Consider the following 24,310-nt stretch of genomic DNA (forward strand, 5'->3'; position numbering starts at 1 on the left):
GACTTACAGGCACTCATCACAATGCCTGGCTGTTTTTAGAGACAGGTCTCACTCTGGCTCAGGCTGGTCTTGAATTCCTGAGCTCAAATGATCCACCCACCCAGGCCTCCCAGAGGACTAGGATTACAGGTGTGAGCCACTGTGCCCAGCCTCTCCCATAATTCTTCTGTGGTTATTCATCCTCCAAGTACCTGAAGCCTCTGCTCCTACCGTCCTGCCCTGAAGCCCAAGTCACAAGGACTCTTATCTAAGCTGCTTTCTAAATGGCCTTCTTTTTGCCTTTAACTCACGGGAGGAGTGCTTGTGCGGAAGTCAAGTCAATGGCTTTTCTGATTCTTTCACTTTCTCTGCATTTGGGAATATGTCATAATTCTCACGTGAACTAAGTTGTTTTCCATGTAATACAATTCACCAAGGGTTTCCAAAAACTCATCTGGAAATTACGGGCATAAGGACATCTAACTAGTGTCTTATACACTAGACTTAAGACTTAAGGCTTTCCTTGGTAAACTCTTTATGAAACTAGCTGTGTTTTCCCTCCAGTAGGCATGTCCATTTGTAACCTGCTCTGTAAGTAAGCAAAGTCTACTTCTGTACTTTTTCATACTTAGCTGGCCTTGTGACTAGCTTTGACGAATAAAATGTGGTGATAGAGATGGCATGCTAGTTCTGAGTCTACCCTTGAGAGATCTAGCACACTTCCTACTGTCTTTTGGAAACCTGTTGCCCCCTGGTTTTAAGATGGAGTTAGCCTGCTTGATGAAAAGAGTGACTCCACTGCTCCTATTGCCAGCCAACAGCCAGTCAGCTGGAGGAAGCAGAGCCCCCAGCTGATTGTCAGCTAACCACAAAGTCATGCAAAAATTCATGTAGTTAAGAAGGCAATAACCCAAGTGACAGATACAGAATTATGAACTAAGTAGATGTTGTTTTGAGCTACTAATTTTTGGAATGCCTTGCTATACAATAGCCCACTAATTCATTTACCAAACATTTTTCACCACTGGGACTGAAAAAGACATTAGCCTCATGAACTCAGGCCATAGTTATGAAAAATATTCCTTATTCGAATCCCAGAAAATCAAAATTTAAAAAAAAAATCAGCGTAAAAGGCCAGGAGAAAGAGTGAGAGGGTTCTCAGACCCAGGGAAAATAAGGCTCAATGCCTTTTCCTTGCTTTTATTTTTCCCCTGCCTTTGTCAATATTTTGATTCCAGAACAGATTTTTTAATGAAACTGAGCTTTAAATAAATTATTTGAAAAGCTCACCTTTCAGTTCCAAATTGTAGACACTTCTTTTAATAAAAACAGGTGTTCAATGAACACTAGAGGCCTGCCATGAGTTAAAAGCGAATACATTTTATCCTAACATTCATGCTCAATACTGGCTCTGAATCAGCGCATTTTTGAAGCATTTCTTCTGTGTGAACTTAGCTTGTATTCCTTACTTTCAGGAAGAAGTGATATAGCCATGTTAACATGCTGTCCCTGATCCATGTTTCTAATTTTTATCTGTCACGTCTACCCGTAGTTTTAGCAAATTTTATTTGTCCTTCTGTTTCTGTAGTTTTCCCAAGGGAAGAAAATTAACTTTAACTTTTTTTGGGCAGTTTTTGGCCAGGGCTGGGTTTAAACCTGCCACCTCAGCTTATGGGGCCAGCGCCCTACCCCTTTGAGCCACAGGCGCCGCCCTTAACTTTAATTTTTATAGAACTTCTTACTTATGTAAATTTACAGAGTTGAAATATAAAGACAAATACAAAGTAAGCTGCGCCATATGCCCAGAAAATTCTCAATTGCCATCTAAAGATAAGATTTTCCAAACTTCTGATAGTTAAGGAAGCCAGAACTTACAAACAAATAAAACAGAGAAAGGGTAAAAAACCAAAGTTATCATTAATTTACCTATTTCAGGAAACAATGTTGGCAGTTATGGAGAAGGAAATAGCTCGACAATTTAAATCTGGATTTGTTCCCAGAAGGTAATAACAAATAAATAAATAAAAGTTGTGGACTTCTCATTCTTGGAGATGATGATCCCCCCCCGGGGATGGTCACAGAGGTACACGGCAGAGGTGAGGAAGTGTCTGTGGTATACATCTGAGCATGCCATGGAGGTGCAGACTTGGACCTGCGACCAATAACTCCATCTTTTTTTGCCACCCACTATGTCCTCCCTCCATCCTAGAAGCCTAGGCCCCATTCCTATCATCTGAATTATGACCCCATTCCTATTGTCTAAGTTTTGAGGCTGCCAAACTTATTTTTTCTCTCCAGTGAATGCCTAGATGAAAGAAACTTTTAAAAGCTGTAAAAATAATTTTTGTGCTCTAAAAACTTTGATCTAACGCTAAATTGAAACAGCTGGGGTTATGTGCTTTAAGATTTTTTTTTAATAAACAAACCCATTGAATTTCCCTTTCCTTAGTTTCTCCATCCTTTCCCCTTGGTGTCAAAGCAGTGGTCAGGCTGACTATAGAATTAGACAAATTCTTTGTTGTTAAGGAATATTAATGCGCAAACTTTGTAAAACATGCTATTGAACGAGAAAACTTTTTAATCTTTTTCTGTGTCGGGATCTAGAGTTATTGCCTCAGGGCCAAATGGCTTTGAATGGCCCTAGGATGGCACAGAGTTGTATACAGTCTTCTTCTTTTTTTTTTAAAAGTTAGGCTTGGCGCCTGTGGCTTAAGCGGCTAAGGTGCCAGCCACATACACCTAAGGTGGAGGGTTCAAATCTCCAGCCCGGCCCGCCAAACAACAATGATGGCTGCAACCAAAAAATGGCCAGGTGTTGTGGCGGGTGCCTGTAGTCCCAGCTACTTGGGAGGCTGAGGCAGGAGACTCGCTTGAGCCCAGGAGTTGGAGGTTGCTGTGAGCATGATGCCATGGCACTCTACCCAGGGGGATAGCTTGAGGCTCTGTCTCAAAAAAAAAAAAAAAAAGTTAATTCTTGGGGCAGTGCTTGTGGCTCAAGGAGTAAGGCACCAGCCCCATATACCAGAGGTGGTGGGTTTGAACCCGGCCCGGCCAAAAACTGCAAAAAAATAAAGTTAATTCTTGGCTTGGTGCCCATAGCACAGTGGTTATAGCACCAGCCACATGCACCGAGGCTGGTGGGTTTGAACCCGGCCCCGGGCCAGCTAAACAACAATGACAACTGCAACAATTATAGCAGGCACCTGTAGTCCTAGCTACTGGGAGGCTGAGGCAAGAGAATCGCTTAAGCTTAAGTGATGGCACGGGACTCTACCCAGGGCGACATAGTGAGACTGTCTCAACAACAACAACAAAAAACAACCAAACAAAAGTATCTCAAGAATGGAAGAAGTATCCAATGTACTCAGGCCTACTATGAAACCAATTTATAGCTTTCTTATGAAAGCTATAGCTCAAGAAGAAGGGGAAAAGGGAGAGGGAGGGGAGGGGGAAGGATGAGTGGAGGGAGAGTAGTTGGTGGGACCACACCTACGGTGCATCTTACAAGGGTACATGTGAAATTTACTAGGTGTAAAATATAAATGTCTAAGCACAATAACTAAGAAAATGCCGTGAAGGCTATGTTAACCAGTTTGATGAAAATATTCCAAATCGTATGTAAAACCAGCACATTGTACCCCATGATTGCATTAATGTACGCATTTATGATTTAATAAAAAAAAATTTTTTTAAAAATTAATTCTTCAGTACCAATTATTATTTTAGAACACCTCTGACCTTCTCCCAGCATATTGTGTGCTAATAATGCTCAAATGCCTTTAGATTGGAACCTATTCTATATAATTACCACAGTGAACTTTAGGCAAGCCAGAAACTTGAAGAGTAAAATGCTGAAGAGAAGAAATACAGGCCTCTCTTGTTAATCGGATGTGTTCACTCTAGAAATGCAGGAAGTAGAATTGGGAAGAAACTCTAATCATTGAGGCCTACAAGATCTTTGTGAAAATATTCCCGTTAAAAGTCAGATGTGGACCCAGTAATTGCTTCCCTTCCATTATGATCAAAACACTTCCTGGACTCTTAGGGAGAGTCAGTGTCTGTATTCTCTAAGCCTGCCCAGGACGCCCCAGGGAGTCCAGGCTACTAGTGAGACAGCTTCGAATACAAGTTACTCTTTTGTCATTGAAGAAACCTTCTTTTGGAGCATGCTATAACTTGTAGAGGATCTGTCAAATTAATAATAAAATGATCCCAAAGGAAGACCAGCTTACTTTCAAAGACGAATGGCAACTTATATTATACTCGGATGTACGCCAGGCAAAGGCCTCAGAAGCTCCACTCAAGCAAATGGATGTTAAGACCGGGAGATTCCACACCTGAGATTTTTTAAAATCTAAGAACCTGGTTAATAACTTTCGAAATAAGGACCATTAAAATATGATTTTATGTCTTAGATACTCGGTCCACAGCAAACATATGTGTATTAGCTAAGGATAACACCAGCAAAGGCAGAGATTCATGTTCTCTTCTAATTTGCTCTTGTTGATGGATTGGGGTTTAAGAATCCTTGCCTTTAGCAACTAAAACACATTTAGAAATTTATGGCTGGGCAATAGCCAGAGTTCTTTATAGCCTTTGTCTATAATTAGGCCAAGAAAAAACCATGGCCAGCATTTATAACGTGAAAGGAGGAGTTTTCCAGTCTTTTCTACATTGTACCTCAACCTACTTCTACCTCATGAAAGCAGTGAGGTTAATATCATTGGTGTATCAGGTTCAGAATCTTGTAAGGAATATGCCTGGAAGTGCCATTGTAAGATGGCAGGATGCTAAGGGGTGTATATAACATGAGGGATAATTAAAAATTGTTCTTCATGCTTACGCATTTAAGATATTTCATAATAAAATGGGAAAGGTCAGAAAACTCAATAATGTTAAAATTCACAGCAAAGAGAGTAAAAGCAAGTTTTGGGGGGTGATTTCTGGTCTATGGTAAAAAATGATAGCCCTTAAGTATGCTTTAAAAGTTTTAGAAATAGTTGCCGAATTTTAAAATGTAAACAATTTACAGTGGAAAAATCTGTGTTTCCAGTTTCAGTTGAACAACTGGAAGACTTGGCAATGCTGGGTCCAGATCACAGCATGACAACCCTGGGTTGGGAGTAAATACTGAGACACACACTCTGGTCTGCCCTGTCACCTTTAACACAGACAGCTTCGCTCATTTACATACCTCACTTGACTTCTAGTGACTTCACAATTTTCAAATCTGCCTTGGACTACTAATGGCAAGGAGTTCAAGAAAGTCAAGCTTCAGGGCCTTATAAGAATCCTCCTCCACCACCTAGACCCTACTTGTGTTTTTCCTGTGACCAGAAGCTGGCTACTATATGATCCAGGCAAAGCATTCCCTTTATAGGTGGATCTAATGAATAAATTGGTCTTTATTTTGATCTCAAAACTGTTTAAAGTTTTGAGATATTATGCAGCCATAACAAAAGATGGAGACTACCTCTTTTTATGTTTACATGGATGGAGCTGGATCATATTCTTCTTAGTAAAGTTTGGAATGAAAGAAAAAATATCCAATGTACTCAGTACTATTATGAAACCAATATATAATCACCCACACTTTCATATGAATGATAAAACACAATTATAGCCCAGAAAAGAGAGAAGAAGAGGCAAGGAGAGGGGAGGGGAGGGGGTGGACAGGTGGAGGGAGAGTAATAGGTGGGACCTCATCTGTTGTGCCTATTGCAAGGGTACATGTCAAATATATTAAGAGTAGAGTATAAATGTCTAAACACAACAATTAAATAAGTGAGGTGAGGGCTATGTTAACCAGTTTGATGTAAACATTCCAAATTGTATATAGCACATTGTATCCCATAAATGCAGTAATGTACACAGTTATGATCTAATTTAAAAAAAACTACTTAAAGTTAAAAATCCCTTAAAGTAGTTTGAGATCCTTTGCACATCTGAAGAGAGCAGTGATATCTCAAGTGTTTTCTTCTCTGGGCTACATGCACTCCCTAGTTCTTGGAAGCTCCTCACACGACGTGCTTTCATACCGAGCTTATGGTCAACTAAATTTCCTAAGCCATTTTGTGTAAATAGCTGTGAATTTATTTCACTCCTTTTGTATATGTGTAAATTTTAAAAAATAAAAATCAAATTGTAGGACATGGTCTTTATTCACATTAAATTTCATCTGGTCAGTTCAGGTTAATCACTCTAGTATTCTGATGACACCATTCCAATTTTTTGTTCTGTCCTTACTTATATCTTTCAAGTAAAAATGATTCTGCCTAGATTTCTTAAGAGTAAAATATTTACTAGAGACATAATTGAAGTAACTTGAAAGCAAATGGCACACACAGAAAAAGACTGAGTTAACTTCTTGTTAAAAATTTATGAAATCACCATTCCAATTTCTATAACCTCTACAAGTAAAAATCATGAATAAAGCAGGCTTATAGGATATTTCCTTTGCAAATCTTAAGTGGATTCAAAAAAATTTTGTTTTCTTGGTTTGATTAAATGATAATCAACTATCCCTGGGGAACTGGCCTTTTTCTATTATTAAGGATAAGGAAAGTATAGGCAGAAAGTAACTGATTTCATAAGAAATTCAGATTATAGAAAACTTAAAATGGTAAAAAAAAACTGAACTCAATCTTCTAAAATCTAATAACACATCCATGGAGTGTGTTTGACTATTTATATTATTTATATATATTCATAGAGCAAATGTGTACAAAGGTGAGTGCCTATGTGCACATGTGTGCATGTGAATATGTACACATATGTGTAGAACATACATGTGTATATATGTACATGTTTTAGGTTCTGGAAGAAATGTTAGTACACCATAAAAACTTCTAAGTGAATTCTGAAAGACAAGAATAATCAGAATCTTTGTAATCTTTATCCATGTATCAATACACATTTTAAATCTATTACACGTTTCCATTAAAATATGTTACAATTTGATTTTACTTTATGTTAATGAACATCTTGATATCCTTTGGAAGTGATTTGTATTTGATCAGATTGGTCAGCTTATTTCAAAGTTGTTTTTGGAATAAATGGACAATCACTAAATTTCTGACAATTTAATTCAAACAAAAGCAAGTGTCATTTTTCAGGCTAAGTAACTTACTTAGTTTCATAATAATGCTGACGAATACACACACATGTGCAAATATCTTTTACAGATGTGAGAGTAACTTAAGAGGTACTCGTGTAGTCGTAATTTAACAAATTAATAAAGAAGTTTCTGGGGAATACATGCATGAACACCAGAGCGTGAGAAATCACTGCAATAGTAATAAAATACTACACATACTAAGGAAGTTATGGAAAGTAATTATAGATGAACCAGATTTGTTTTCTAAAGTATTATTTTTTTAAAACAAAGTTTACCCTTTTCATATTATTACTCAAATTGACAGAATTCTTGGTTCATATCACATGAAGCTATCATTTATTACCTATCCAAATTATACCTGAAAGCAAAGGTAAAAATGTAAAAATAGTAATACTAAAAACTAAGGCTAATAATTAAGCATTTGCTAGAATCTAAGAAGAGTTTCCTCTAATAATAGTATCAGTGGAATTCAAACAAGAAACATAGTCTATCTAATATATAGCCTTTACTGTCTGAAATGGAAGAATAGAACATGCAGACTAATCAAAACTAGCTATCCTGTTTCCTTCCTTCATTCCTTCCTTCCTTTCTTCCTTCCTTCTTACCTTCCTTCCTCCCTCCCTCTTTCTCTCTCTCCCATTGTCTCTTTCCTTCCTTTCTTTTTGATAGGGTCTTACTCTTTTACCCAAGCTAGCATGCAGTGATGCCACGATGGCTCACAGCAACCTCAAACTCCTGGGCTCAAGTGATCCTGTTACCTCAGCCTCCCAATAGCTGATACTACAAGTGTGCACTGCCACCACATCTGGCTGATTTTTCTATTATTTGTAGAAATGAGGGTCTCACTCTTGCTTAGTATGGCCTCCTGGCCTCAAACAATCCTCCTGCCTCTGCCTCCCAAAGTACAAGGCAGAAGCCACCATGCTGAGCCACCATCCTGTTTCTTAAAAGGTTAACATAAATTTTCCATATTACCTGGCAATTTCACTCTCAGATACATACCCAAGAGAAATGAAAACATATCCACAAAGGAATCACACAAGAAAATTCTTAACATTATTTCTAGTAATCAATACTTGGAAACAACTCAAAAATATCCATCTACTGGTGAGTGGATAGATAAAATATAGTATCTGTACAATGAACTATTATTTGGCAGGAAAAAAGGAAATGAACTACTGACACATGATATGACACAAGTGAACCTCAAAATGTCATACTACGTGTAAGAAACCAAACCTAAGAGACTACACATAGTGTGATTCCATGTAAATGAACTATCTAGAAAAGGCAAAGTCACAGATATAGGAAGTAGATTAGCAGTTGCCTGGGGTAGCAAAAGAGAAGGAAGGGAGGAATGAAGATTAACAGGAAACGGGCCGGAGAGAGCTTACTGGAGTGGTGAATATGTGCTAAAACTGATTTACGATCACAATTGTACAACTTGGCAACTTACTACAAAATTGCTGAATTGTACAGTTGGGATGAATTAATTAAATGATATGAAAAACAAAAACAATAAAGATTAAAAAAAACTTACCAGAGAACAACATGTCTGCACCCTAGCCCTATTTTTTCCAATAAGTGTGTAAATACTGCACAGACAACACTGCGGTCAGCAGCTCGTTGGTTATTAAAATTCCAGTAGGAACTCTTCAGGGAAAAAGAGCTTGATGATTAAATTGTGCAGTGAGGTATGAGCTATGGTCTTTCTTTATGTAGAGCTGTTTGAGCAGAAGCACAGGCACAAAAGGTTTGGGAGCACCCATGTTGGCAGTTATTGTTTTTCCCGTACAAAAGTCAGGTGAAGAACAAATTTTTCTTCCTCAAAGTCAGTGTACCTGAGGGCTGTGCTAGTAAACCTTGCTATTTCAGACAAATAGGATGGGATTAGATGAACGTCTATTAGCCATCAGAAATTGTTCAGAATTATGCACATCAAGCTGCTCCATACCTTTGGATCTGGGAGGGGGCAATTAATAGCCCATGGACAGTGAGGAGGAGTAAAAAAAAGAAGCCGATGCAGTGAGCATCTTAAGCCAACGTTAAATCTATAAAGAATGGCTAACATTTAATGATGATATTTTCTACAAGAAAGAAAAAGGCGAAAAGGAGATAAAAAGTGCACTGAGTCAAGGAAATTCAGTGGGGAGAGGATATTTTTTCAACAAATGAAGCTGAGGCGTTTCATGGTCCATGTGCAAAAAAGATGGTGTTAGACTCTTAACTCACGCCACACATAAATATTGACTCAAGATAGATCTTAGATCTGAACATAAGAGCTAAAACCTTAAAATTCTTAGGAAGAAATGATAGAGTGAACCTTCCTGCAGGTTTGGCAAAGATTTCTTAGATGTGCCATTATATTATATATAATATATATATATTTTGTTTCTTATGACTTATATAGATTGGATTTCATTAAAATTAAAAACTTTTGCACTTCAGAACACACAATTAAGAGTGTAAAAAGACAAACTATGAAGGAAAACATTTTCAAATCTTTATCCCATAAAAGGCTTATGTTCATAATATATGAAAAGTGGTCAAAAATAACTAGTGAAATAACCTAATTAAAAATGGGAAAATTTTTTGAATAGACATTGCAGAAATAAGGTCTATGGATGGACAGAAGCACATGAAACAAAGACATGAAAAGATGTGCAACATCACTAGGGCAACAGAAATTAAAACCACAATGATGTATCATTTAACAGCCCATAGAATAGCTAGAATGAAAAAAAAATGGAGCAATAAGTATTGGTGAGGATCTACAGGAACTGAAATCTTCATAAATTTCTAGTAAAAATGTAAATGGTACAGCCACTTTGGAAAACAGTGGGCACTTTCTCTAGAGAGGTAAGCATAAATTCACCATAGGACCCAGAAATCCCACTCCTAGGTATCTACCAGGAGAAATGAAAACACACATTCATGCAAAAACTTGTATGTGAATTTTCACAGCAACATTATTCATAAAATTAGAAAATATCCAATGGCCACCAACTGATAAATGGATAAACAAAATGTGGAATATACTTACAATCAAATATTATTTGGAAATAAAAAGAAATCAAGTACTGATACATGGTCTAGGAATGAATTTCACAACCACTAGTCTATGAAAGAAGCCAGATGCAAAAGACCACATACTGTATGCATACGATGATATGAAAGATTCAGAAAATGAGAGCTATAGATTCAAAAAACAGATAAGTGATTGACTAGGGTTAGGGTTAAGTACAGAGGGTGACTGCAAATGGGCACTAGGGATCTTTATAAAGTGACAGAAATCTTGTCCATTTAGGTTAAGGGAATGGCTGCACACCTCTGTGGATTTATTAAAAATCATTAAGTTGCACACTTAAGTCAAGATGCATTGGGTCAATAAAGAAACAGCTGAAGAGAATGAAAAAAATCTCAAATATATCTCTGAAATCTATGAAAAACAGGAGATGGCTTTAGAAAATATTGCATTCTTAATAAGATAACAAAGCTGGCTTCTGTAAACTAACAAGAAGGGCAAAAGAGAGAGAGTTCAGAGTACTTCCCACTTCACTTTTGACACCACGTCTCCAGGAGTAGCTAAGTCCCTTCCAGGTATTAGATCCCAATGGGCGGACCCTACTTCACTGTTCCAGTTTCACTGGTCTCCATAGCAATATTTCCTCAGTTACATACTAATCCCTAGGATAGTAATGGTTTCCAGTTGTTGCTATGTCTTTTCAGAATGCCTTGTTAGTCTTGGTTTGTTCCTGCCCACACCACTGTGAGTAATCATCTTGGGTAGTAAATTCTTTTCCCTACTGGGGGACTCCAACTGATACAAAAAGTAAAGACAAATATTCATAAATACACATAGAGGAGGGCCAGGCATGGTGGCACATGCCTATAAACTGAGCACTTTGGAAGCCAAAGGCAGGAGGATTACTTGAGGCTAGGAGTTTGAGACCAGCCTGAGATAGAATGAGAGTCCTTCTTTATAAAAACAGAAAAATCAGCTGGGCTTCATAGTGCACACTTATAGTCCCAGCTACTTGGGAGGCTGAGGCAGGAGGATCTCTTAGGCCCAGGAGTCTGAAGTTGCAGTAAGAAAAAAAATAAAATACATAAGGAGAAAATAACTTGATGTACAAAAAAATCAAGATCAGACTATTCTCACTTCTCCACTGCAAAACAAAATGCCAGACTTAATATATGTATAATGATAAATGTGAGAGAAAAAATTTTGATTCAATAATTCCATTCTGCCTTTCCTGTGTAATTAACCAAAGGCTATTTTCAAAACTGCAAGGGTGAGCGGCGCCTGTGGCTCAAAAGGGTAGGGTGCCAGTCCCATATGCCAGAGGTGGCGGGTTCAAACCCAGCCCTGGCCAAAAAAAAAAAAAAAAAAAAAAAAATTCAAAACTGCAAGGGCTCACAAAACATAACATCTACAAGCTTTCCCTGAAAAATAGTCAAATATTATTTAATCCATTAAGGATTATTCAAAATTAAGGTTTCAGAAACGTAGAAGTTGTGGTTTAAAATTATTAATGGTAAATATTGAAATTGCTTGAATACATAGAATTCTTTTTATGACTATATCTTTACATATAAAAGCAAAAGATAGTTTTTAAAATAAAAGCATATGCTAGAACAATGACTAACTTAAACAAAGGCCAAGTTGTAGACTAACTAAAAGCATTTTTGAAATTCCTTGTTTCATTTTTGATTTTGGTAATTAGGAAAACGGAGAATCATACATGTATTACAAAATAAAGTTAACACCAGTAGGATTAAAAGTTGGATAAATACTTTCAGAATCCTTATAGAACAAAATTATTCTAATTTAAATTTAGCCATACTACTAAATAAATAAATCCATTAGCTATATTTTACCCTTGAAAGACAATACTACCATACAATGAATCTTCCTAAATACGCACAGATGGATTTACTTGATAAAGTTCTATGAAAGTTTTTCTTTTTTGCCCTGTGCAAGGAGGTAACGGATAACTACATCCCTTCTCATTAGCTGCTCACTATGCCTAAATACAATACAATGGGGTTGTCTAATTATTTCTATTATTATTTAAGTTTTTTGGGCAATGTAATGGCAAGAAACTCTTTGTGAAATAAGGGGAAAAAAACACAATTAATTTTATTAACCACTTACCTAAGAATAATTGGCTAGACAAATCGAAAATGACTGAGCTAGCCAGCAGATGAACAGAGAATACTTTGAATTTTTAATTTTAAGTGCTTCTAAGTTGAGCCATGCTGAATATAAATGGCCCCATTAAGTGAAATATGTAAGTATAAAAGGGAAAATGTCAGGAAAGGGGCTAAATGACATCTTCAAATGTCATCTTCAAATGTCATTTGCCATCTGGATAAAGACCAGCTTAACTGACCCTGAAATGCAAAAATGGAACTAGAATAGAAACATCAAATAAATAATTACATTACCATTCCAATTTGGCCAAGACTAAAATCTTCAACCTATACTAAATTTTCATTTGGATCTACTTCCCAATATAGAGTGAAATTGCAGGCTTTATTTACTCGAAAGTAATAATACAAGTATTAAAAAACAATTAATGTACATAGTTACCATTCAATAAAAAAAAAATAAAAAAATAAAATCTGAAAAAAAAACCCAAAGGAAATTAGTAAATTCTCATTAAAGGAGCTGAAGATGAGCTCCACCAAGAGCAGTCTCATCTTGAGAACCTCTTCTCTGCCCAAGCATTTATTGATAGTTTTTGTCCGTATAACAGTATGTATATGTTCAGAGAGCAAAGAATTTAGCTGTGGAGTCAATAAAAGCTATAAACCAATCCAAATTGTCTTATGTTTAAACACTCTGATCAAAGAACAGCCCTCCTCTCTCTGCTAAGGCATTCCGCTTTAGGAAGCATATTTATAGAGCAGCAAGGTAGGGGAGAGACCTTTAACAAGACTAATCAGCGTAGTCAGCTCTGTTGACGAAGGCAGTGGCAGACAGGCAGCTGGATTGAATTTTCACCCCCCAAACCTTTGCAAACATGAGCTAAGGGACAGTAAAGCGGTAAGACTAAAGACAAACCTAGTGGAAGGGGCAGTGGGACAGGTGGAAGAAGTTGGAATGGCTTTATAAGGAAGATGGAAAGGGGAACTTCAGAGAGTAACAGACATTCATGAAAAATAAGACCGCAAAAGTGATTCAAAGACCTGTAGAGAAGAATTAAGAGTCCTGGATCAATCTACAATCTCACTCTTATAGACTTAAAAATTCTATGTAGAAGTCAAGTCTTAATCAGCTAACCTAGAGCTGTGTGAGAATAATAATAATACTATCTGATATGTACCTTACCATTTATAAAACACTTTCATACATAAATATCTCGTGTTATCTTTGTGAGGAGACTTGATAGAAAAATATTTATTTTCCTTTATGAGGTGATTACGCTGAGAGTCAGCTACTGAGTGACTTATCATAAATAATGGCTATTACATCTATAAAAAGGGAGAAGAATCCACAGTCACGAAAACATTTTTTCTAGCCCTATGTTTCTAGTTTATTTCCTCCAAAGATTCCCTTTCTGTGAGCTAACATCGATCTGTTCCTGCAGACACCTTGGAAATACACTCTCAAGGCTTGATCAAAGAGTCACCAGAGGTACAGTATGTGAAGGTTTGAGGAGTACTGAGGTTACTAAAGAAGGTCGGTTATTTGTGGGGTGCAGAGGCCATGGAGGGGTACCCTGAGTCCCTGTAGTGAGGTCATACAGCATGGACTGGTGGAGACTGCATTGGAGATAGACAGACTTGGGTGTGGATCTGGCCTGCTAACCTCTCTGAACCTTCATCTGTAAAATAAGGCTAATAACAACATAATTAGACATGGAGTGTCTGACACAGTGACTGCAACATAATTAGCACTCAACACTGGCGGCTACCGAGCAGCTGCAGCCCTGGGGGAAATTTCCATATCTCTCCAGCCAAATTAACTGCTGGATCGACTGTCCCAATTATTGAAGATTTGAAGCAGATTCAACTGGATAGTCTGGGAGGAACAGGACCTGCAGTCTCATCTCATTCCCTAAATTTGCATTTCCCACTTTCTCACCACAGCACAGAGAAGTGAAACTGCACAGCCAATGCCCACAGTGTCAGAGCCGTCTTCCTGTTCTGAGCTTCTCTTCTCATTCCTCTTCCCAAAAACCTTATGAAAGCTTATTTCAGGGAAGACTTGCTGCTTCTGGAGGATAATGGAGATTTGAGAGAAACAAGGTGGAGGACTGGAAATTTCTAGAAGGTCAGGAGACCTCTACTTCTAGAAATGGGGTGAGGCTAGAGTTACCGACCCATTTTCTTCTCATTTGTCTGTATTTGCCTTACACACCACAGAGAGAGCGCTGGTTCTGAGTCACTTTCTTTTTTCTCTCTGCAAAACAGGACCTGAAACACCCTGCTCACTTCCATTCATTCTCTATTCAAAGTTGCTTATTGTTTATCAGCTTTCTGCCAAATTCTCCTCTGGCTGTTGTGAACACAATGATGAATGAGACAGACTCCATCTATACCCTCAGGGAGTTTACAGTCGAATGTATGAAGAAGATATGCACAAATCTGGTATGAAATTATTACATTACGTAAGAAAGTGGGATGCTGAGGACGCCATAGTGACAAAAACAGGCACGGGCCTGACTTTGAAGCGCTTATAGTCTGGTCTATCTTGTGAGGACAACACAAGACTTATTTGGTACACAAATGTGTACATGTAGCTGCCTGTACAAGGCTGTCCTTTCTATCAGAAAATCATTAACTTGATGGCAGGGGCTACTCCCACGGTGAGATTGTCTGTTATTCCAAATGTTTGCTAAATTAAAATCAAAGTTTATAGGTTTTTAGATTTACATAAAAGGCTGAGACAGGGAGAAGATGCTATTTTCTGCCACTTCTAGGGGCAAGGACATTCTGAGGCAGCCAAGACTGGCCACAGTAGAGGGAAGTGGTAGAGAATAGTGTCTGTAATTACTGGCCAGAAGTCTAGAGTTCTAGCAGGATCCACTTAAATCAGGGCTGTCCCCTCAGAATCCTATAAGGAAGGGCCTGAGGTTGTTTAATGCAGGTCAGTTCAACATGAGGTTTATGCCTGTCCCACATAGAAAGGCCAACCTGGCCTAGGCTCAAAGAGATTTGTATTATGCTCTTTAAAATAGAAAGATTTGTGATGTCAAAAAAAATCAGAGACATCATGAGGAATAAAAATAAATTTCAGTAATAGCAAAATACAAAAGTTTGGGTGTTTCACTGAGGATCAGCACACATTAGCCACTTGCTGATTTTGTGAGGACTTTTTTGCTTATCTGTGGTGTCAGATATTTTGGAAAGTGTGCATGGACCTCTTTTTTTCCTGCTTATCAGCTTTCTTTAGTGTTTGTGTATTTAATGTGTGGTCCAAGACAACTCTCATTCTTCCAATGTGTGGCAGAAAAAAAAGGTTGGACACCCCCCTGTTACACCTTCCGTGGGGAGAACCCCACGGCTTTTCATGGGCAGAAAGCAGGAACAGACTGCACTGCCAAGAACTATATGTTCAGAGGATTCACACTGGAGACTTTCTCAACAAATTAGAATATTTGGTGCTGTCATTCAGTACAGTGGTTTATTTAGTGGAAAAGATGATGAATTCTTTCGTTATCATATGATCTTTGTGGCTTCCTAGGGTGGAAAGTTAAGGACACTCAAAACGTATGGCCCAGATTATTTGGAAGATGTCACTTGTCTTCAGCCTTGCACATTAGATCTTCAGTTCTAATTTCTATAGTACTAAGCCAGGCTCTGAACTACAAGTCAGAGAGATCACTGTAGGCCTTATTCTCTGAGTTAAAAACTCTTTCGTGAGGCCCTTCAGGGAATGCAAACTTGGAGTTTAATGCAACGCTGTGCCATCAATATTTTTTGCCCTCTGTAGTATCTACATGACCATAACATAGCAGCTATTCAAGTATTTTCAGCTGGGCCCAGTGGCTCAATCCTGTAATCCTAGCACTCTGGGAGGCTGAGGTGGGTAGATCACTTGAGCTCAGGAATTTGAGACCAGCCTGAGCAAGTGTAAGACTCCCATCTCTACTAAAAACTAGAAAAACCAACCAGGCATTGTGGCAGATGCCTGTAGTCCCAACTACTCAGGAGGCTGAGGCAAGAGGCACTCCTGAGCCCAAGAGAGTGAGGTTGCTGGGAGCTTTGACACCATAGCACTCTATCCAGGGAGACAGAATAATACTCTCTCAAACAAAACAAAACAAAAATGCCCCTATTTTTTAATAAATATCTGTTGACTGGATATATAAAAAGTTATGGTAATTGAGTAATAGTAATAAAACTAAGTTTCATACCTGACTATGAAACTTTCAGGAACAACAGAAATGGCTAACTGACAAAGTAGAAAATGACATTTTTGTAGGGACTTTCAAAAGTATTCAGTTCAATTTCTGCATTTATAAAAAGAAAAAAAACCCCTAACGTCTATAAATTTTCAAGTTATTGGCCCAAAGTCCCAGGGATCACAGGTGTGGTCTCCAGGCCAGTTTCCAGACTCCATGACATAGTCCCTTTCTAATAAACCACATTCAAATTTATGGCTGGTGACAAAGGTCTTTTCTTTTCTGCAAAATTTAGTTCTTAATGTATTGATTATATAGATGAGAACTGACAATTGTTTAGACAGTTTATCCATCTGTATTGGTCACCATGTAACATCTGTTGATAATCATCAACATTTTGCTGTACTGTAATTGAATTTTTTTTCCTGGTTGTTCCAAAGGCCTTATATAAATCTTGGTGTTCGTTCTATATCTGGTCACAGCTGGGAAAAAATTTCTTTCAATACTTATTTCCCTGCCTTAATTGCTACTAAATTCGGAGCTGCTTCATAACAATGTATATCTCTTGGATTCAGAGAATTTGTACTTGCTCTAATTTTTAAACCCTTTTTCAATAGTTTATGATTTTACAATGAACCATTTCAAATCTCTGTTTAAATTTGGCTGGATACAGAAATGAGAGAAGTAATGACCCGCTGGTAACTATTTAAGTAGTATAGTTCCATGGAGATTTAACACAGGTAAACTGCTAATCTCTCAGGGGTGAGTCACTCAAAGTTCAGCTTAGGGCCCTTGGGCCATGTTAAACTGGACTCTGTGCAGAGACCAGGGTTGGAAACTTAACTGTAACGAATATGGTTTAATGGCCAGTAAAACAAACATTTAAAAATACACGTTTTGAACAATGTCTAGGGAGTCCATTATGTTGCAAACATTAAGATCAACAAATATTTTAGATGGGAACTGCAAATGTACTCAATGGAAGATGCTTATTCAGGTAAAACCTGTATTTGTATAGCACTTTACAGTTTCAAGTTCAAAATTTCAGCCAGCAAAGGAACTGAAATTATATTAAATATGTAGGAGTGTGGCTTTTGGACCTATATCCTTATGTAAATATGGAGCAGTTTGAAGTTTATAAGAAAATTTCAATGTATTTCATAAAATAATTCATCAGTTTCTGATTCTGTACTACTTTGCTTTCCCTGGGGATCTTGGTATCTGAGTAAAAAACTGCTTACACAAGCTTGAATCTTGGGGGACTCATTTCCCAGTGCATGCAGCTGTATATGTAATTTCATAAACAAATGAAATTTATAATTCTTAAGTAAATACATCTTTAAACATGCTTTCATAACAAGTGGTACTTTCCTAGAAGACAAGGTTTTCTATACTTATCTGGCGTATTCTTCCTTGTTTTAAATTTAGTCTTTATTGTTCCTGCCTATCTTATTCAACAAACTATTGGCTCTGGGAAGATAAGACTAAAGTATTAGTGTTTAATTGATGCATTTAAAAATATTTTATGGTCATTTCATTTTAAAACACAAATGACTCCTATTCCATTTTCAAAGTTTCCGTAAACTACCAGAACCAAGGGCAGACATTTGCATGCTGAAGAAATTCCCCATTAAAAGTATCCCTTGAGCTGTTTCTTTGCTGATTTATTGCTTGGCATTTCTTTTTCACACTTTATAGCTGACCTAAACACACCCTATTAGAACCAAGTATATTATGATTGGGTCTTTATTTTATATAAGAAAATAAATGAATAATTATTATTCCGTAGTACAAGACTTTGCTTATTAAAGTGTTCTGTTCATAAAGAGAATTTGGGTTTACAGATAGACTCTCAGTGGACTCTAAAAAATGAGAAACCAGAGGCACCGCTGTTAAAATTTATAGTACTAATTATTTTTGTGTTCTAGAAGAAAAGTTCATTGTGATGGATAGCCTATATTAACCAAGTACACAGAAAAGTCCCCAGATAGCTGGTGCTATTGCAGTAGACCAGTTAAGAACCCGCTAGAGCAAAGAGTGGGAAAAGTTTAAAAAATTATTTTCTTTTGAGATTGTTATGTACAGCTGAGGGGTGAGACAGCACAAAGTGCCTATTCTGAAATGAAAAAGAGCTATTAAATCATTCTCATCAGCATGACCTCACTCTTTCGTCCTTCTGGTGGTGATTGGTTGCTCAAATGTCTGTCGTCAAGGCTTCTCCAAGCAGTCAACCTTAAAAGCAACATGAGAAGACCCCTCTCTCCCGAAGAGCACAGACTTTCAAAGCTTTTAAATAATGGTAATAATGTTCACTCCTATGGCAGCAGAACTTTACGAGGGCAGTGACCCTCAATTTCAGTGGAGCAAAACCTTACCCCTCCCAGAGAATGTGTTGTCTAGAGCCTCCTCCATACCCTTCCTTTATCCTATTTGTGCATAAACCCATCCCGGCATTCGAAGAGCTAGCTGCTGTTTGCATGAAATAAGTTTCACAAAACTACTGTCTCTCCGATCATTGATGATGCTGAAAAATACACCATCATTTTTCCCTGGTTACATCCAGATAAAGGCATTTTCCTACAGCAAGAAAGCATACTGCAAGTAACAACCAATGCTTTTAATTGGGATGAGAATGCTATTAAGTTTGAAGGCAGCATTCTAAGATGTCCCTCTTGTTTGCAGTTGGCAGAATATCAGCTATTTCAGTCCAAGCAAGGAGTTGCAGTGGAAACAGCTAATTACGTCCACTGTGCCTCTACTCAATTCTACTTACTCCCTGGTGCCTGCTCCATCCTCTCAGGGAGAGAAGGTAATCAGACAGATGTGAGCAGGTGCATAGGACCTAGTGCATCCACTAGCACTGAGAGCAATTGGTTAATACCCTTGGAGCTAGTTAAACCCTTGGTAAACAGTTCCAAACTCTAGCAGATGGTCTAGTGGTCTCAGTGGCGCTGTTCAACATCTCTATGACTCCATACAAGGAACTAAATTCTTAGGATTGCTCCTCTCTGGGATATTCTATTTAACATTTTATGATTTTACTCTACAACCACTATCGTTTCTCATAATGGAGAGCTTGGCCTGGTTCTATTTTTCTCCACCAGTAGAATGACACAAATGGATGACAGTCCATGTGGTTAACACTCACCAAGGACTTGAATATGTTTTCACTTTACAACCAAAGAAGCAGATGGATAACTGAAACTCTTACAAGTCATCCAAGGGCAAACTCTCAGCCCCTATCCCACTGGACAAGCCAGTTATACTGCAACCCAGCTCTAATATTTATCCTCTTAGAGGACAACAAAATTACTGATGTAAAAATCTTACTGGAAATACTTCTTAAACATATTTTTAAACAACTTATTCTGTTTCTTGCACTGTTTTGAATACTACAAAGGTCAACCTCAAATGGATAATTACTAAATACTCCTGCCAGAATATCCATTTTTCCTTTATTCCATTTACATCCCTTAGATTGCCATCTTCCGCTCCCCGCCCCATCTATTTCTATTTTGTTCCCCACCGCCACACATCTTCTCAAACTGTGAATGCTATTTTTCTTAATAAAAGGCTACTTTAAAGGTTGATGTCCTGAATACATGCTCCTAAATTCTTCATACTCGTTACATTCCCTAATCAGAGATTGGTGTTTGGCTTTTATAACTCCAGTGACATGTGAATTGCCTCTTTGTCAGGAATATGTACGCATACAGCCACACTGCTTGGTGCTGCAATGGTATTTCCTCAACTCAGAATTAGATCCCTGAAGGAGAAAATAGTCTCAGGGAAGGGTGTGGGAGAAAAAAAATCAAGGAAATATATATCTTTGCAATTCTCCTGAGGACACTCCTAGATTCTAGCCCTCTTTCCTGGTGGCCAGAGTATGTTAGATTTTATTTTAGGATGGGAGAGATCACTTCTTTGTGGCTAACAAAAAGTATATGAGCATGTTCTCCTTTCCTGGATGTAGAATGGAAATCAGAAAACTTTTATGCCATTCTTAAATACAACTTTTCAGATATCCACTTGACAAAGATTCACATAACACCAAATAATGAGGTATTCCTTTTTAATCTCTGGTGATTAAATGATACTTGCTTTTACGTGAATGTTTTCATAGACATTGTTTTGTATAGACAGAGAATATGTGAGAACACCAGAGATGTATGCAGAGGAAATGGAGCCTAATGAGACTGACCATGAACTTCCTTTTAGCTTGCTCACAGGAAGCTATTAATTGCTAATGCTGTGGGGCTGAAGTGTGTTCTCTCCTCCGTACACTCCCCCAGTTTCATATATTAAAGCCTTAATCCCCAGTTCCTCAGGATGTGACCTTATTTAACTTATTCCAAGTTAAAATGAGGTCATTAGGGTGGGCCCTAAATTCATATGATTGGTGTTCTTATAAGAAGGAGGAATTTGGAAACAGCTGCAGGGAAAACGCCACGTGAATATAAAGGCAGTCATCTACAAGCCAAGGACAGAGGTCCGGAACAGGTCCTTCCCAACAGCCTCAGAAGGAACCAGCCCTCCCAGCACCTTGGTTTGGATTTCTAGCTTCCAGAACTGTGAGACAATAAATTTTTGTTGTTTAAGCCATCCAGGTTTTGGTACTTTGTTAGAACAGCCCTAGATGATGAATGTAGCTGCCTACTTAATATTTTGCCCTAGGAATAAAACTTTCCACTTCCACTCTTCACACACTACAATTCTACATTATTGTTGAAGAAACATGTATCTACAGTAATGTCACATTCGATCTCTTAACTTTAGGAAAAAACTATACTGTTCTTTAAATGGCGATGCCTTGCATATCATAATAGAAATTTTATATAGTGGCAAACAATATTGGCAATCATCTAAAACAAGCTTTACAATTTTAATGAATAAATGAAGGCAAGTAGAATTTCGACACCTTCACCCAGTAAGCTACTGGTGGAGATAGCTCACAGACCTCTCATTCTCTGTATTTTTCTACTATAGCACACAGCCACTCTCAACTAGTCACCAAGGATTTCATATCATTAAAATAATTTCCCCAATTTTTTCATGTTAAAAAATGTTTTAAGTCAAGATAACACAAGAATAAGTAAACATTAAGGTCACAAAAAATAGTTTACTCCACTGAAACCATGTTCTATTCCTACAAAGTCCTACCAATTACATTTTTTTTTTTTTTGAGACAGAGTCTCAAGCTGTTGCCCTAGGTAGAGTGCCATGATGTCACAGTTCACAGCAACCTCCAAGTCTTGGGCTTAAGTGATTCTCTTGCTTCAGCCTCCCAAGTACCTGGGACTACAGTCACTGGTTACAACACCTGGTTATTATTATTTTATTTTTTTGGCAGTTTTTGGCCAGGGCTGGGTTTGAACTCGCCACCTCCAGCATATGGGGCCGGTGCCCTACTCCTTTGAGCTGCTGGCGCCGTCCAGCCCAGCTATTTTTTGGTTGTAGTTGTCATTGTTGTTTGGCAGGCCTGGGCTGGATTTGAACCCGCCAGCTCCAGTGTATGTGGCTGGTGCCCTAACCACTTGAGCCTACCACTGACATATTTTCAGACTATACTTTCACTCTTACATGGTAGGTATATTTTTCTACCCTTCTGACATAAATGCAGCTATGGTAGGTGGCTCAATACTTTAGTATCTGCAGAAAGATTAGAATTTTCTTTTGAATTCTGCACACCCAAGTAGAGGAAATTATTTAGAAGACTGCTTGTGCTTTTGCCAATCCTCAGTAATAGTTTCCATAAGTTGCCTAGTATAGGCATAGGTAGTTTCAAAGAAAAATATTTTAATTAAAATTAAATTGATAATTATCATAAAGTCAAATACTTCTTGGCAGATCTTTTGGTTCCTTTCCTAATTATTTTCTGTGATCCTGATTCTGTTTTTTGAGAAGACTTAGGGTAAAGAAGGCAGGAATCCTTAAATAGCTAACACCGAAGACAACTTGGACTCTTCTACCCTAAAGAGTAGAAGATAAATTGGTTAAAGATATAATTAAATAGACTTCAATTTAAAACAAAGGAAACCTTTAAACAGAATCAGGATAGAAGTGGATGCTACAAAACATCTTTAGGGTTAGTCACTGGTAATATTCTAAGTATTAGAGTATCTTGGGTAAGGAAGCTTTGTTATAGAAAGAATTCAACCAGTGAAGAGACTCAATTAAATAGCCTTTATGGCCTTTTCTGTCCTAAAATTGGTGGTCCTATGAACTCAGTAGTCATCTGACAGGACTAACTTTTCCCCTCAACAAACACAGGGCTCATTTTTTCATAGTCTTCACACCCTCTGTGTTTAGTACACTGTGTAGTTTAATTAATAAACATTTAAATAACACAGAGATGAAACACTGGTCACAGTTCTCATATGTCAAGTTAGAGACAGGATTCATGTCAGACTTTTTTTGTTGCTACTCATATATTAGTATGAAATCATGTATTTTTTCACATATTGGGTGAGGCCAAAAAGCTGTCCTGGAATCATAAAAGGAAAAATTATTTTAATAGTCATATGACTCTTTGGGATTATTCTCTGAAGGGCTAAAAATATATAGTGCACTAGGAGACAGGCAAATACTAACCTCTTTCATTTTCTCCAGTTCGTTCTGTAAAGCTTGCTTGGCAATTTCAACTTCTATGAGCTGTTGCCTCAGTTTATCATTTTCTCCTTCTGTTGTGGTTCTCTTTTCTTCCACATTTTCCAGTTCATGGTGAAGTCTCACAGAGACATCCTTTGCAACCTGGATTACAGTAAGTGTAACAGTAAAATATAATTAAAGACAATATAATAAGCGGGCTAAAATTGTATTCCTATTGCACACACTGAAAGCCAATACTTACTGAGAACTTACCATGTGTCAGAAAGTGTTCCACAGGCAACCATTTAACCCTCCAAACAATCCCATTAGATTTGTATTATTGTTTCCTGTGTTACAGATGAGGAAACTGAGACTCAGAGAGGTAAAGTAACATCCTCCAAATCACACAGTCAGCCAGTGGTCTAGATATTACTCTAGATTTTGTTGCCGTAACTTCTACCCTACACCATGGTAACAATGTTTTATTGCATTTTATCATGCATAGAAAAGTTTCACATATCACCTTTAGTTCTACAACAAAACTGTGATGGATATTTTCATTATCACCTATGATAAAGAAGGGACAACAGAAATTTTTACAAGGGAGGGTGGGGCTTGAATTTCGATCTTATAACTAGAATTGCCTGTACTTAATTTTAAGAAACATTTTAGTTTTTGAGATTAATTTTTTGGAATGACTGTGCATTTTTGTCCCACACTTTGAGATTATCGTAGAAATGTTAGGGTATGAAAGAGAAGTGGAGCAGTCTGATGTAGAGACTTAGGATACCAGCTCATGGTTTTAGACAGGATGGAGAGTACGTCTGGCTACTTATTAGCTGCTTTCCACATCCGAGCACTTATCCCCTGTAAAATGTACAGCTTCTGCCTCTGTAAAACAATGCCATCAATAATTTCAACCTTATATGTTTTTTTCCCTTGAGAATTAAATGAAATAATAACATATGTAACTATGCTTGCCAAGTACCTGGTTTATAGTGAGCACTCAGATGTTAGGAAAGTAACAAAAGAAGTGATACAATAATGACTTTCAAAAATGTATATTCAAATATAGGATACTGTATTTGATTTTTATATCTTGATGAAGTTAATATAAATATAGGATACTGTATTTGACTTTTATATCTTGATGAAGTTAATATAGTTAAAAGTACGTTTACTTTGGGCGGCTACTGTGGCTCAAAAGGGCAGGGTGCCGCCCCATGTACCAGAGGCAGCAGGTTCAAACCCAGCCCCGGATGTTTATTTG

General features: G+C 37.6%; 1 protein-coding gene across 1 annotated transcript in view; it reads right to left on the reverse strand.

Moving 5' to 3' along the window:
- SOGA3 (SOGA family member 3) overlaps nucleotides 1-24,310 on the reverse strand; it is a 45,029-nt gene that overhangs the window by 15,762 nt on the left and 4,957 nt on the right. Inside the window, exon 4 of the mRNA XM_012805143.2 lies at nucleotides 23,044-23,202. Coding sequence (XP_012660597.1) covers nucleotides 23,044-23,202 — 159 coding nt within the window. The remainder of the gene's footprint in view (nucleotides 1-23,043; nucleotides 23,203-24,310) is intronic.

This window comes from Otolemur garnettii, unplaced genomic scaffold (assembly GCF_000181295.1).
Source record: "Otolemur garnettii isolate 467f Iridium unplaced genomic scaffold, OtoGar3 scaffold00002, whole genome shotgun sequence".
In the NCBI taxonomy this organism is placed as follows: Eukaryota; Metazoa; Chordata; class Mammalia; order Primates; family Galagidae; genus Otolemur; species Otolemur garnettii.